At 58.3% G+C, this 14,750-nt stretch overlaps 1 protein-coding gene across 2 annotated transcripts; it reads left to right on the forward strand.

The window, feature by feature from the left end:
* The first annotated feature begins 9,254 nt into the window (after positions 1-9,254).
* Positions 9,255-13,494, forward strand: CCDC120 (coiled-coil domain containing 120). Of its 2 annotated transcripts, none has more exons than XM_031944302.1 (7): positions 9,255-9,455; positions 9,633-9,924; positions 10,033-10,089; positions 10,176-10,353; positions 10,509-10,607; positions 11,168-12,175; positions 12,401-13,494. In XM_031944302.1, exons 1-7 carry the CDS (start codon positions 9,282-9,284, stop codon positions 12,513-12,515), a joined length of 1,923 nt encoding a protein of 640 aa, XP_031800162.1. In that variant the 5' UTR covers positions 9,255-9,281; the 3' UTR covers positions 12,516-13,494. The 2 variants fall into 2 exon arrangements, with proteins under 2 accessions (XP_031800162.1, XP_031800163.1); XM_031944303.1 differs by having other exon boundaries at positions 12,951-13,494.
* The last annotated feature ends 1,256 nt before the right edge of the window (positions 13,495-14,750 follow it).

Below are 14,750 nucleotides of genomic sequence, written 5' to 3' on the forward strand. Positions count from 1 at the left end.
GTCCTCATTGAAGGCGTTTGCCAACCTGGCTGAAAACATCATGGATAAAAACCATGGGAGCCAGCATGTGGTCTTGTTTTACTCCACTGGTGACTGGGGAAGTGCGAGAGCCTCGCAAAATCCGTTGGCTATAACCCAAGCAAAGGTGCCAGCGTGGAACTGATGTATGACACGGATGCATTTTTCTAGGCAGCCAGATCTTGACATAATTTCCCACAAGCCCTCATGACTGACAGTATCAAAGATGTTGGTCAGATCTACAAACGTTGTATACAGCCTTACGTTCTCTGCTCCTGGCACTTCTCCTGGACTTGAGCAGCAAACACCTTTTCAACCATTCCCCGTCCCTTCTGAAGCCACACTGGCTCTCAGGTAGATGACAGGTAAAGGATCAGCCTATTAAGTAGGACTCTGGCAAGAATCTTGCCAGCAGTGACTAAAAAAGAGACCCCTCTACTCTGTGATGATCACCAGGCAATCTATTCTTTACTTTTATAGAGCTGAACGTTGGCGGTGTCCTTGAACTCCTGGAGGATAACCTCTTCTTGCCATATGAATTTTCAGTCAGCTTTTGTATGAGCAATGGACCCCCCCCCCCCCACCTTGTAAATCTCAGCCGGAATAGAATTAGCACCAGGTGCTTTACCACATGAAAGGAACCTAATGATAGTCTGTTGAGAACATTATAGAAGTGTTCTGCCCTCTCTCTAGGATCATGTCCTTAGCGCTAATCAATGTGGGTCCTCAGCACCGAGTAATTGAGACCCAGCATAGGTCCTTTGGCCCATAGGTGACCTTCAGGGCTTCATAAAAACCCTTTGTCTTTCTTCTATCAGCATAATCCTGAATTTCATCCGATCCAGATGAGCAAATGCAGTGCTGTGCACCAGATCTCTGAAACTTGTCAACTCCTTTTGTGCTCCACTCACGTCAACTTTCCCTCTAAGACAGCAACAGATTGTGCTTGCTCAAAGAAGCACTCTAATCTGTTGACATGAATTCTGGCCCCCAATGCCTTGAGGCCATCCCTTTTGTTGAATGCGGATACTTGGCTTGGAGAGGATAAATTTATGATCAGTCCAGCCTTCTGCATCATACATTGCAAGATCATATAAAAATCATCGAACTTCCTGAACACTTTGTGCACACCTGCTCTCCCTCCCCCCCCCCAAAAAAAGAACCCAGATATCATATTTCAAGAAATCTTAAAAGAAAACTGCCCAGATGTTTTAGAGTCCGAAGTCAAAGGAGAAATAGAAAACAATCCATTATTTACTTCCTGCTAGATAGCCCAAAATAAAAACTTCCACCAGTTATAGCCAAACCTCAAACCTTTAGGTCAAAGAAAAAAGCACTTGCAAGTAGGCAGGGAGAATCTGTGTGCTAGGCCATCGTTTGTAGCACACATGAGTTCCTCACCACTATAATTATAAACCAGTGGAAGCCTGGAAATGAAATTCCAGAAGGCAATAGATACAGACTCAGGACCACAAATCATTTACCCAGCTTAACAGAGTCTAATACTTTAAGGGAAAATAAAGACTTCCAAGAAATCCTGATGAATGGACCAGAACTGAGTAGAAATTTTGACGTCCGAACACGGGAGTCAAGAGAAACATTTCTCACAATGTTTCCACAAGTGATCTTTGCCCATGAACTACATGTTTATGATTTCATGATTAACGGAAAGATGTAGAGAATATATGGTCCCACAGGGACCTATTCTCTTCTAGTATTAACTTGTTTTAAACTTTGTAATATCACTTTTATTTTCCTCTTTTATCATTGGAAAACATTGATTTTCCATTCCTTCCCCCGATGGAAAGAAAAGAAAAACAAAACTTATAACACATATGTGTAGTCAAAATGTATTCTCATGTCAGCCGTTCCCCACCCAGAATTCATCACCCCTCTGTTAGGAGGTGAGGAGCACTTCATCATCATCATTCTCAAATTATGGTTGCTGAATTTATCAGTTTGTCAGATCTTGCACCCGATCCTTATTTGAGCTCTCTGTGCATCTTTCTGTTTCAAATGTGTGGGGTTTGTTGTTTGTTTTTTGTGTACATCATATCGTTCCAGTTTGCTTTCTAATCCATTCTGCTTTTGCTCACCCTGAGCCCAATCACGGATTCATATTCTTTTTTTCCTTTTCTTTTGAACTCGTCTTTGTGATCCTGCCCTCTTTAACTACTTAGTTTTGCCTAGGACTAACTGTGCTAGGCGGTGCAGTGGATAGAGTGCCAAGCCGGGAGTCAGGAGGACTTGAGTTCAATTCCAACCTCAGACGCTACCTTTGTGGGTAAGTCACTTCCCCCCCTCCCCCCGTTTACCTCAGTTTCCTCACCTGTGAAATGCACTGGAGAAGAAAATGGCAAACCGTTCGGGGTATCTTGGCCAAGAAAACCCCAGATGGGCTGACGAAGTGTCAGATGTGACCGAAAGACAGATTTCTCTGCTGATGATCCCTCTCTCTTATTCCTCCCCACCACCTTGTCCCTTTATCTCCTATTTCTTGTTCAGTGAATACTCACCTCTGTGTCCGCGTGAGTATGTGCTTTCCTTCCTCCTTTGACCAATTCCGATGAGAAAGATGTTCAAGTGGCCCCTGCTCCTTCTCTATCCTCCTTCTTTGGAGAACTGCAGATCAGGTGAGAATATTTGCTTCCCTTCCTCTACCTTTTCCCCTGTAAGGGATTAGTTTCCTTTTCTGGTCTTTTAAGATTATCAAAACAGACCCAAACCACTTAGAGGTTCTCTAATTAAATTCCCTTCGTCCTCTCTGATGATAACGGGGTTCAGAAGGAACAGATGGAATCGCTTCCTCATATTCGAACCACTTGTTTTCCCCTGCTTGGTCCTTAGCATTTTCCATTCACATCTACCCTTTTATGCTGCCACTGAAGGCAAGAGAGAAAAGGAGATCTGGGAAGCGGACGACACAGACAGTGAGTAAGGATCCAATGGGATCTGCGCTTTGGGATCGCAGCTGCTGTCTAATACAGGAATGAGAGAATGCTGGGTGTGGAATACACGTCCCAGGGGTTAAAATGGATTTGCAGGGAGACTGGCAAAGCTAATGAAATAGGCTTTAAAGTGAAAAGGAGTGAGAAGGAAGTACACTGCCTCTGTAGATCCCCCATAGGGAGTAGCCATGATATCAAAAAAAATGAGTGGGATACCCCCAAACCTCCTAGCCAGTACACAAAATCCGACAAATGAATGAATGAGCAATGAAATGCATGGTATTGGTTGTCAATGCAGAAATGCACACAGTAGGGCTTGAATGAAGGAGGGGAACTAGAGATCCTAGAGCAAAGCTGCTGATCTCATGGGTGTCACTGAGATTTGGGGGGATAGAATGGGATGAGTGGAATCAGGCTGGGGATGAGTAGATCCTACATTCACAATCAACTCTAAGTGAGTGTGATGGCCATGGGCTTCGTGGTAGGTTAAGAAGACAATTCTGGAAGACAGCACGGGGGGCGGGGGGGGTCAACTAGCCTGGGAGTCTAGAAGGCTCAATTTCTCCTCTCCGCCATCTTGGCTCTGCCCCCTAGAAGTCCTGCCTAACACAGCCCAGCCGTGTGACCCAGGTAACGTCCTTAGAAGGTGCTGATCAGCATTGGCAAAAAGTCCCCGACCTCGGTGAAAGCACAGATTTGATTAAAACCCAGAACTCTGGGAGAAATGGGAGGAGAGCACCTGAGGGGAAAAGGCTAAGAGGCAGAACCAGAAGCCGTGTTGTAAGTGACATATACTCTAAATCATCCAGAGAGAAATGGGCCCCGGGGTCGTACTGGGATCATCAGAGGGGCTTTTCATTGTGTGCATACCTTCTGGAGTCCTCTGACCAAAGCTGAGCTGCTGAGGACATTTTTGCCTCACGGAAGGGGCTGCTTCCATGAACCATCGTGATGTGACCCCGTAAGGGCGTGAGGACATGGAAATGTAGAAATGTGATGTGAACTTTGGGGCAAGGAAGGAATAGTGGATTGATTGGCTAATCCCAAACTGGGGTGGTCAGAGGAAGTGGTTCATTCTTTCCTCCCCAAACCTTACACACACACACACACACACACACACACACGGTCATTCCTTCCCCCAAAACCTAATCTGAAACCTAATTCCAAGGAGCAGTGAGGTGCCACAGTGGATGGAACACTGGCCGTGGAATCAGAAAGACTTCTTCCTGAGTTCAAATCTGGCCTAGCTGTGTGACTCTGGATAAGTCACAGTGATATGATCTCTGCTGTGGGATTTTTCACCAAACGATGGCCGACACCGAAAGAAGAGTTCACGATGGCCGTTCTCTGGCAAAAGGCAGATTTATTTAGGGCATGAGGTTTTAGACAAAATGAAGGGCTACAATAGACACCGGGAACAATAAATAGGAAACAGAATGGGAGTGCATGGGAAAGGCAAGTGCCTCAGTGGACCTCCCAATTACCCAGGAGAAAGGAGCTCCCGTGGGTTGGGGCATGACCTCAGCTGGCAGGCTAAATCCTGAAAGGGGCCCTAAAAGCACCTTAAAAGAGTTGGCTGTAAGGAGAAGTGGGGTAGGGAAGCACAGTGGAGTTAGGGGAGATAATATGTGGCATGGGGAGGAAGGAAAAAGACACCAGAGGCCCCATGGGGGACTGACCCAAAGGAGGGCAAAATCATGGGCCGTGAGCTGTTTTGGAGGGGAAATTGAGCCTCGGGGCTGTGGCTGGCATTCTTGACAGAGGATGGCCAAGTGAGACTCCTGGAGACTGGGGGTGGGGGGGGTGGGAGTCGGGCATTTGACCTAACTTGGATTTCCAATTGGCCCGCCTCCTGAAACTGTGGGAACACGGAGCTGAACCGCTGGCTAGCAGAACCTTCTGCCTGCTGGCCTCAGGGATCAATTCTTTAGTTTCTCTTGGTCCAAAACAATCTTCAGGGGCTTGGCAACCTCCCCCTGCGTGTCTCAGTTTTCTCATCTGTAAAATGAGCAGGAGGAGTAAATGGCAAACCAGTATCTCTCCCAGATGGGATCAGGAAGATTTGGACGTGACTGAAAAGTGACTGGAGCCCTCCTATCAGTCCCCGGGCCTTTTTGGCCTGAGATAAGCTCCACGTCTGGTGACATTGTTCAGCACTCACCGTCCCCAAGAAGCTCCCAGTCGCCTTGAAGAGTGTCTTTGTGACCAGAAAGGAGTAAATTGTAACCAGTGATGGACCAAAGGGCCTCGGGGTTATCTGGGGTGGGAGTGATGGAGTGAATGGACTCCTGTGGAAGATCACCACCCCAGCAGCAACTCAGTATCCAAACGGCCAGTGAGGAATGAACTGACTACGAGGAATTATCTTGTTGTCTGGAATTATCTGTGCAACATAATGTTGTCTAACATTATGTTGCACAGACAGGGCCACCCTGTACCGGGCTCTCGGTTACCATATCTGGAGGTTCAGTTGTAGCTTATCCTCTCCTGGGGTTGTGCCCCACGTGCTCATTGAGCTACTGATGCAGTTAGCCCACTTAGCAGCCCTGGCTCGGGGCCTTTCCCGTAAAGTGTCCCACGGCCCCCTTGTTAACAGCCAGGCCATGGGGAGCTTCACCTGCTTGCCCAAGTGTGGCCATGAACCTCCCTGGTTTGGCTCGAGCTTGGGAGGCTGTTGGGGACCTCATCTGAAGCTCTGGCTCTTGGAGATTCCAGAAAGTTCAAGAGGTGCTTGAGCTCAGGGGGGTTGGGGGGGGGAAGCGAGACGCTGGAACTTTCTAGACATGGGTGGAATGGCCAAGGCCAAGAGCTTGGGACCGAGCTGGGGTGGCGGGAGTGGAAGGTGGCCAAGAAAATGCCTTGGGAGCGGCCCCGTGTGGTAGGTGGTCAAGGTGGAGACGGGCTTTACGGAACCGGAGGCGTCGGGTGGGGGGCCCGCCTCGCAGCTGTTTGGGGGACATACTGGGCCCGCATCCTTTTTGCGGGCCCCCAAGGTGAAACGATCTGGGAGCTGGGACTTGTTTTGCTTCCTTGAGGCTTAAGGGGGTTGGGGGTTAGGAGGGCAGAGTGGGGGGTGGGGAGGGTTCCGGATGTGATCCGCCAGGAGGCCCACCCCCCTAGTCGAAGAAAGGGAGGGGAGAGGGCGGGGCCGGAGCAGGCGCCCCTTTCCCGGTCCCCGCCCTCCAGGCCCAACAGCTGCCCGCCCGTTCCGGGACGCGCCGGGGCGGCCGGCACCCTGGCCAAGAATTTGGGAGCAGGCCGCGGGGGCGGGCGGCCGGGGCGCCGAGAGGCACGAAGGTGCCCCCCCCCAGCTTGCCCCCCCGCCTCCGGTGGGTCCCCCAGATCAGCCCGCCTTTTTCCTTGCTCCAGTCCCGGGGTCTCCTCTCCTTCCCCTCGGGCCGGCCCCCAGCGCGGTGGGGGGAGGGGGGGAGACTGGGAATGGGGGGAGAGGGAGGAAGCAGCCTGATGCCCCCTCCCGCCGGCCCCCCGGGGGCAGGGCCTTCCCCCGCCCGCCCCCCCCGTTCTGAGGGAGGGTCCAAAGGGGTGGCGGGGGAAGGAGGGGTGGGAGGGGTGACCCTCCCTCCCTCCTTCTAATCCCCTCCCCCCCTGGGGGAGGGGGAGGGTGTCCGGGGCGTGGAGCCCGGGGCTCCGACCCCCCACCTGTCTCCCCCGGTTCTCCCTGACGAGGGGAGGTCAAGGAGGACAGGACGGTGGTGGCTCCCCTTCTCGGTGCCGGGGGACGGGGACGCCAGCTGGCAGGGGTAGGCCCTTCCCAAATCTAGCCCTGGGAGTTCCCCCATCTCCCCTCCCCCGCAGCATCAGTTTCCCCAATATCTAGCTTCTCAATCTTCGGCCCCGGGAAAGAGAAAGTGAGGTTGCGGAGGACCGATGACCCCCGCCCCCCCTCCCGCCTTTTCTCCCCTCGGCCCCGGGGCCCGATCAGGGCTGGGGCCAGGAATTCTTGGAATCCAGGGCCCGGCCCCCCTCCCCCCGCCCCCCCTCCCTTTACGTACTAGACCCACAGCCTGACGCGGGGGAGGTCGGGAGGTTAAGGAGCCGGCCCGTGCCGGCCCCCCCCCCCCCCCGGGCGGTGGGCTTGCTGCCTGGGGTGAAGGCGGGGGTCCCTGCAGGGGGCGGGGTGGGCCTGCCTTCTGCCACGCCCTCAGCCTTACCTTTCCCCCTTCCCCACCCCCTCGGACCTGGGCCGCCCAGCAAAGGGTTAAAAGGTGGAGGCTTTCTCCTCCTCCTCTTCCTCTGTCCCCCGCCCTCCCGGCCGGCCGACGAGCAGGTTACGGGCTTGGCCTGGGCTCTGGCGAAAGCCTTCCTGCGCTGCTGCTCCCCGGCCTGAGCCCCAGGAGGGGAACCCCGCGAGTGGTGAGGAGGGGGCGGCTCAGGGAAGTGAGAGGGCCCGGGGGAGGGCGCCGGGCCATGAGGGTGAAGACAGAGGCCAGTTGGGTTTTTTCCAGACGGCTGGAGGTCTGGCGCTTGGGAGTAGGGAGGGCGCTCCCAAAGGGATCCGGCTGCTCCCCAGGAGCAGCAGCAGCGCTCTCCTACCGCAAACGGCCGGGAGAGGAAGGGCCCCCAGCCGGGGCCCAACCTAGGAGCTCGTTGGCCTGCCTGCCCGCCTCCCGGAGATGGCCGGAGCTACTCTGGCTGCCCCGAGGCTGCCGGGGCCCCTGGAACCCGAGGGTTGAGATTTGGGGGGGGACGCTTTGGGGACAAGGGCTCTACAGGATCAGGTCTGTGGCGGGCAGCTTGAGGGCAGAAGAACTTGGGGGAGCTACCGAGGGCTCGGGCTGTTGGGGGGAAGCACAAGGAGTGGAGCCCCCCCCCAGCCACCTCAGCTTGAGAGCCAGGGATCAAGGAGGGCTTTTGCCAGGGGCTGGCAGGTGAGCCCCCCACCCTAGGCTCACGGGAACCGCCAAGTGGGGAGGAGGAGGAGGAGGAGGAGCAGCTTGAGCTCCCTCTTCCCAGAGCCTTGTTTATCTGCCTCCTCTGGACTTTGCTTCGGTGCTCCCTGACTCATTCCTGGCCAGGAGCTAAGGACACTGGGGCAGCTCGGATCAGGTCTGTGGCACTGAGGGCAGAGAACAGGGGCTCGAGGCCTCCAGAGCGCCTGCTCTGGGGAGCCACCAAGGGTGGAGCCCCAGACTCCTCAGCTGAGCCAAGGCATCAGGGAGGGCTTGCCAGGGAGACTGTGTCAGGTGCCCCCAAAAAACCCTAAGCCACAGAACCGCAACTAACCAGAGGTGGGAGCACTTCAGGGTCAGGGAGAGAGGAGAGCAGCTATGAGGCTCCCTCTTGCAAGCCATGTGACTGCCTCCTCTGGACTCTTCAGTGCTCCCTGACTCCATTCCTGGCCTAGGAGAGCCTGGGGCGCCCCTCACGGCCCTAGGATGGAGCAGCCCCAGAGGGCCACTCTCAGCCTCCCCAAGCTACAACTGTCCAGGCTAAAGGCTGAGGGATAGGGCTTATGTGGTCCAAAAAGCAAACTCCAAAGCCCAACCCGAGGGGGCAGGAGTCACTAAATCCCAGGGTCAGGAGGTCAGGAGCTAGGGCCTGGCAGCAGAGGCTTCTCCTCACCCAGGCCTAGCCTCACAGCCTGCCCCTCTGGCCCGCCCTAGGATGGAGGTCAGCAGCACCTGGAGTCAGCTCCCCAGCTGAAACTGGTCCAGGTACGAGCCTCGGGTGGCTGGGTGGAGCGCAGCCCGAGGGCACTACCAGGAGACCCGGTGACAGAGTCTGAGGCTTCGAGAACCTCCATGGTCTGCCTGACCTGCCTGGAAGCCCGGTGGGTGAAGACTCCACTGCTCTAGGACAGCACAGGCAGCCCCATCATGAGACCCTTCCCCTGAAGCTTACAGGAGAACCCCCACAATGGAGCTCTGCCTGCTACATGTAAGCACGCCTTCCCCTACTTGAGGCGAAACCCCCATCATAACCTCCTTCCCCTATTACAGGAGCCCCCACAATGGCCCCTTCTCCCACCATGGCCCCCTTCCCCTATTATGGGAGCCCCCACAATGGCCCCTTCCCCTATTACAGGAGCCCCCACAATGGCCCCCTTCCCCCACCATGGAAGCCCCCACATGGCCCCCTTCCCCTATTATGGGAGCCCCCACAATGACCCCCTTCCCACAGGCCCACCCATGGGAACCCCCAATGAGCCCTTCCCCTATTCAGAGCCCCACACTGACCCCTTCCCCACCATGGAGCCCCACAATGCCCCTTCCCCTATTACGAGCCCCACAATGCCCCTTCCTTCCACCATGAGCCCCCACAATGGCCCCTTCCCCTATTATAGGAGCCCCCACAATGACCCCCTTCCCCTACCATGGGAGACCCCACAATGGCCCCCTTCTCCCACCACAGGAGCTGACAGGCCGACTGCCTGCCGAATACCCCTTGGAGCCTGGGGAGCAGCCTCATCCAGTCCGGCGCAAGGCTGCCCCTGTCCCCCCTCAGGCCCGGGGACTCTGTCCCTCTGGGGTGAGTGTCTTAGGTTCCTCAGGAGGGGGCACTGGAGGAGGGAGCAGGAGTCGGGGTGTGGAGGTTGGAAATAAGAGGACAAAGTCCAGAGGCCAGCTGTAAGAGCCAGGTTGGCCCGTCAAGTTCCAAGCACAAGGACCTGTCTTCCCCTTCCCCTTGGTCCCTCCCGGGTGGCAGATGCTTGCACTGGAGACGCTTGAGAGAGAGGTGTCAGTTCAGAGGCAGATCGCCGCCGCTGCCAGACGCCTGGCCTTGGCCCCGGAGCTCAGCGTGGAACAGCGGCGGCGGCGGCGGCAGGTCCAGGCCGACGCATCTCAGAGACTTCTGGAACTGGAGGAGCAGCTGAGGGCTAGCCGGGCCCTCCTGGGCCTTCCGCTCACCCTGCTTCCCCAGACCCAGCCTCCTCTGCCAGGCCATGGGGGCCCCGGACTCCCCGGGCTCAGGACCCGAGTGGCCCAGCTCAGCCAAGGTGAGCGGGGTGCCCGGCCGGCTAGCTGGTGGGGGGGGTGGCGGGGGGGCGGGCGACGGGTCTGGGGGGCCGGTGGTTCCAAGGGCGGCCCCTACCTTCTTCCCCTAGATGACGCCTCTCGCTCGGAGAGCAGCTCTCTCTCGGAGTCAGCGAGCCATGAGAATGGTGAGTGTGATCTGTGACGGAGGGCTGGGAGGAACCGGGAGCCCAGCTGCCCTACCGAAACGTCCCCCGTCTCTCCTCGCCCTCAGAGGACCCCCACGGCGAGCGGCCCTCGCTCCCCAAGGCCCGGGACCAGCTGCGGGCATCCATATCGGCCGGGGGCAGCCCAGAACGTAGACAGCCCTGGAAGGCGACCCCTCCCCCGCCAGTCGCCGAGCTCTACGGGGACCTGAAGAGCCGGAGGAACTCGGTGGCCAGCCCTACCAGGTGATCATGTGGGAGAGTTGGACGGTTGAAAGGGGGGTCCTTGAGGTGGCGGGAGGAGTGCCCCTCGTGCCCCGTGCCACTGGCTCTCCCTGCTGCCGAGTGGCCGCACGCCCCTAATTACCGCCCTCGGCCCTCTCCTTGTCGCCCACCGCCAGCCCCACCAGGACCCTTCCCAGGAGCATCTCCAGCTTTGAGGGCAGAAGCGTTCCTGCCACGCCCGTCCTGGCCCGGGGTCCTGCGCCCCAGCTCTGCAGGTAATGCCTTCCCCCTCCCCTCTTCAGACAAATGAAAGGATGGGAGTAATCGTGTGCTCAAAAGAGCGGTGCGGTGCTTAGAGTGGGAGTTTTGAACCCAGGACCCATGGTTAGGCGTTGGGGGTAGAGGGTCCAGGGGACACAGAACTCGGATAAGAGAAAGTGACCTCTTCTGGGGGACCGGGTGCTTCGGTCACCCCCGTGCTTTATTCTGTGCATTTAAAACCGTGATTCTTCTGAGTGGGGTTCCACGGCTGCCAGAGGAAGCCACGCCACCGAAAAGGCAGGAGACTCCCCCATGGCAGGGTCTGCCCTCAGCTGGCTCAGAATCAGCTTGCCAACCCGTCGCGAGGCAGAAGACGACAGACTGTCGGCCCCTGACGGGGCTCGCGCCTCGTCCGATCCAGACCTCCGCTTCGCCGAAGGGGAAATCGAGGCTTTGGAGGGAGAGGGCACCTGCTCGGGCTTTGCCCTGGAGGGAGGGCCGCCGGAGGGGCCCCCCCTGGTTCTTTGTCGTGGGCCCCGCCCTCTCACTGTGTTCCCCGTCTCTTCCGTCCCAGGCTGGAGGGCCTTCACTCGCGCCAGTGGTCCGGCAGCCAGGACTCTCAGATGGGCTTCCCGCACGCGGACGGCCCCTGGGAGCGGGCTTTCCTCGTCTCTGGCCGAACCCGCCGGAGCAACAGCTCCGAGGCCCTGTTGGTCGACCGAGGCGCCGGGATCTCCGGCTTTGCGTGTGCCCGCCTGCCCCCGGAAGGGCCGCCGGTATCCCCGCCCTGCAAAAGCAACGAGAGTATTTTTGAGCGAGCGGCCCCGGTACCCCCCCCAGCCTTCTCTTCTCGAACAGCCGGGCCTCCGGACCCTCCCCGGGCCGCCCGGCCCAGCTCGGCCGCCCCTCCGGCTCCCCGGGGTCGGCCCCTGCCGGCCTACGGCGACCTCCTGCTGGATTACTACCTGGCCCGGGGTGGACAGTGCTGGGCCGAGGGCCCGGGCCCCCTTTCCTGCAGGGAAAGTCTCCTTGTCTTCTTTCCCCCAGCTCCTTCCGCGCTCCAAGGGGACGGCGGAGGCGGCACGGGCAGCCCCCTCCTTCGAGCCAAGGACCCAGCACCCCACGGAGGCCCCGGGCGCGGGCTGAGTGGTCGCGCCAAGTCCGACGACGGGGGCCCGCTGCCCGGTTCCTTCTGGGCGGGCCCCGGGCCGAGCCGTTACCACGGTCAGCCGGACCAGGCGGCTGCCGATCCCCGGGTCGGTCACAAGGCTCTGGCCCTCGAGGGCCTCCGGGACTGGTACATTCGAAACGCGGGCTCGACGGGAGGGGGTCCCGTGGCGGGCCTTCACCCCTCGGCCCGGGGCCTCCTTCCGGAGGGCCAGGCCCTGCATCCCTCCCCGTTCCCCTGGCATCACTCTAGCTACCCCCAAGGCCTCCTGCTGCACGCTGCCCACGGCACCGCGGCTAGCCCCGAACCCTACCTGGGCTACGCCGGAGTGGCGCTGCCCTCCGCGGCGGCGGCGGCGGCAGCGACAGCCCTACCTCACTCCCTCAGCTTCACAGCGCCTCCCGTCTCCGGCAGGTACTGAGCGAGGGCGCCCGGGGGCAGGGGGAGCCTTGGGGTTCGGGGCGTGGGGAGGTGGGGCCGAGGGGAGCCCAGCGGACCCTGTCCTCTCTGCCGCCTTTGTTTTCTCTAACGCCGATCTCTTCTCTCTCTGTCTCTGGTTCCATCTGTCTGTCTGTCTGTCTCTCTCTCTCGCTTCTCTTTTGTCTTTCCACTCCTCCCTCGCCCTTCCCTCACCCCAAGACACTATGCAGACTTCCTGTACCCCCCAGAGCTGAGCTCCCACTTAAGTGACCTGGCACTGGAGGGGGACCGGCCCCTGGACTCAGATCCTCGAACCCCAGGGACGTTGGTCTGACCTTTCTGCCCCTGGAGACACTGGTCTGACACCTCAGTAGCCCCAGCTCCACCCTGGGGGCTGGTCTAGATTCCCAACGTCCCGTCTCCGTAAACCTTTCCCTGCACGGAACCCAGGGATGCTGCTCCCCCGCCCCGCCCTTTTGCTTCCTGACCACCGGTCCTCCCAGGCCCCCCTTCCTGCGACCCAAGTGGGTCGCGGCTGGTGTGAACTGCGCAGGGCCCCCCCCCCCTCTTTTTTCTACCTGCTCCAAGGAACTCTGGATATCGATCTGACCTGTGACCTTCCTCTCCCCACTCTCCCCAGATTGGGGGGGAGGCGGGGTGTGGGCTTTGTGGGGAGGGGCCGGGCCGGGTCGCAGGCCCACAGGAGAGGCCGGCGGCCCAGAGGCCATCTAACCTATCATCCTCCTGTGTCTCCTTTCGTTGCCATCAGGCCTCCAGCTGGAAGCAGGTACCAGGCTCAGCCGTTCTGGTTTGGGGGCAGGGGCTAGCCGGCGCCCCCGGAGGCGAGATGCCGCCTGGTCTTCCGCGGCTTGGGGGTCGGGGCAGAAGGCCCGGTGGCCACCAGAGGTCCCCTGCTGTGAAGATCCGGGGGAGGGGGGAGACGGGGAAGCTCCTTAGCGGGCAGCCGCGGTCACCCCGCTCCGGCAGGATAAAGACTCGACGCCGTCCCGGCTATCTAGATGGCGAGGGGGCGGGGGTGCCCGCCTGCCCCCCATCTCCTGAGGATGAACTCCCAGACTCTCGGGCTTCTCCTCTCCAACCTGCACATACGTGTTGTTGCCCCTCCCTCCCTCCCTCCCACCTAGCTCTAGTGCTGTCTTATCTGGACAGCTTCACTCCCCAGGGGAGGGAAGAGGAAGCTTTCTTTTTGTGGAGGGAGTACAAAGGGCCCCCTGGGGTGGATCTCTCTGGCCTCGGGGGCGGCAACACTGGAACACTCGGGTTTCTATAATAAACAGGTGAATGGTTCTGGCCTCCACTTCCCTGACTGTCTCCAGCCTCCCCCCAAACCTCCTTCCCCTTTCCTTTTCCAGATCAAGCCCGGCATTCCTCGGGCTTTGGACCTTTTAAGAACCAAAAAGGTGATTATCTCGTTCCTTCTAGGAGATCTGGTGATCTCACTCATTCTAGGGAATCTCATCAATTATAAGTGAGCTCATCCCCTCTAGGTGATCTCGTTCAAGGCTTTCTCTCATTCCCCATCAGGGACAGAGACTTGGCACTACAGGGGGAAACTGAGGCCCTCCAACCACGCCACAGGTCCCCAAAGTCCGCGAAAACTAGTTTAAAGCCCCCTGCCCCCTTTAACGTTAAACACCAGTAAAACATGAGCTTGTCTTCTGCCCCCATGTGGTTTCCCTGCATTGCTCTGGTCCCACCATGGCTCCGGCCTCCCCGACCCTTACTCCTCCTCCTCCTGCTACACCAGCCGGTTTAACTCCAATCCATGCCCCACGTTCAAATCTGGTCCCCTGCTCCATTAGCGGTCGTGTCCCGGCAAGCCCCGCGCCCGGAGTACCCCCACCTTCCTCCACGTTGGCTCCTACTCACGTGGGGCTGAAAGGAGTCGCAGATCCGGAGCGAATGGGCTCCCCACAGACTTTTCTTGGAATCCTCACTAAAGCAAGGAGATCCATTTATATCCCCACATCACCTTGCCGGCTGGGTGGCACAGTGGACAGAGTACCAGGCGCTGAAGCCAGGGGGACCCGAGTTCAAAGTCAGCCTCAGACGTTTCCTCCCCATGTGACCCTGGGCAGGTCCCTCGACCCTGTTTACCTCAGTTTCCTCATCTGTCAGATGAGCTGGAAAAAGAAACGGCCAATCCTTCAGGTACCTCTGCCAGGAAAACCCTAAATGGGGTCACAGCCACCCACAAGGAACAATCAGACTGCTCTTCTGCTCTCCCACTCGCACCCAGGGCCCTTCCCAACTCTTTCCTTCCCCCCTCAGGATTTCAGCGGCTCCCCTCCCCCCCACCAACCCTGCAATCCTTGGGCCTCATTCAGATTTCAGGGAAAAAACGGAGCTCCTCCCATCACTCAGATCTCACCTCACTACTCAATAAACCCCAGTGACTCCATCACCTCCAGGAGCAAATCAAGACCTCCCGGCCTTTTGCCATGGCCTCACTCCCAACTCAACTCCTCCCTTCTTCCCTCGGCCTTTCCATTAACAACTTATTCCCCCCCCCAGGCGGTAACACTGCCCCCCCCCCCCCATTCCCGCA

Source organism: Sarcophilus harrisii, chromosome X (genome assembly GCF_902635505.1).
Source record: "Sarcophilus harrisii chromosome X, mSarHar1.11, whole genome shotgun sequence".
Classification (NCBI taxonomy): Eukaryota; Metazoa; Chordata; class Mammalia; order Dasyuromorphia; family Dasyuridae; genus Sarcophilus; species Sarcophilus harrisii.

Excerpts from the sequence above, each read along its gene's own strand:
- CCDC120 (XM_031944302.1), top strand. The coding sequence starts at position 9,282 with ATGACCCCCTTCCCCTACCATGGGAGACCCCACAATGGCCCCCTTCTC. Across the intron at positions 9,456-9,632 it reads GGGGACTCTGTCCCTCTGGG|ATGCTTGCACTGGAGACGCT; the intron begins GTGAGTGTCTTA and ends CCCGGGTGGCAG. Across the intron at positions 10,354-10,508 it reads TCGGTGGCCAGCCCTACCAG|CCCCACCAGGACCCTTCCCA; the intron begins GTGATCATGTGG and ends GCCCACCGCCAG.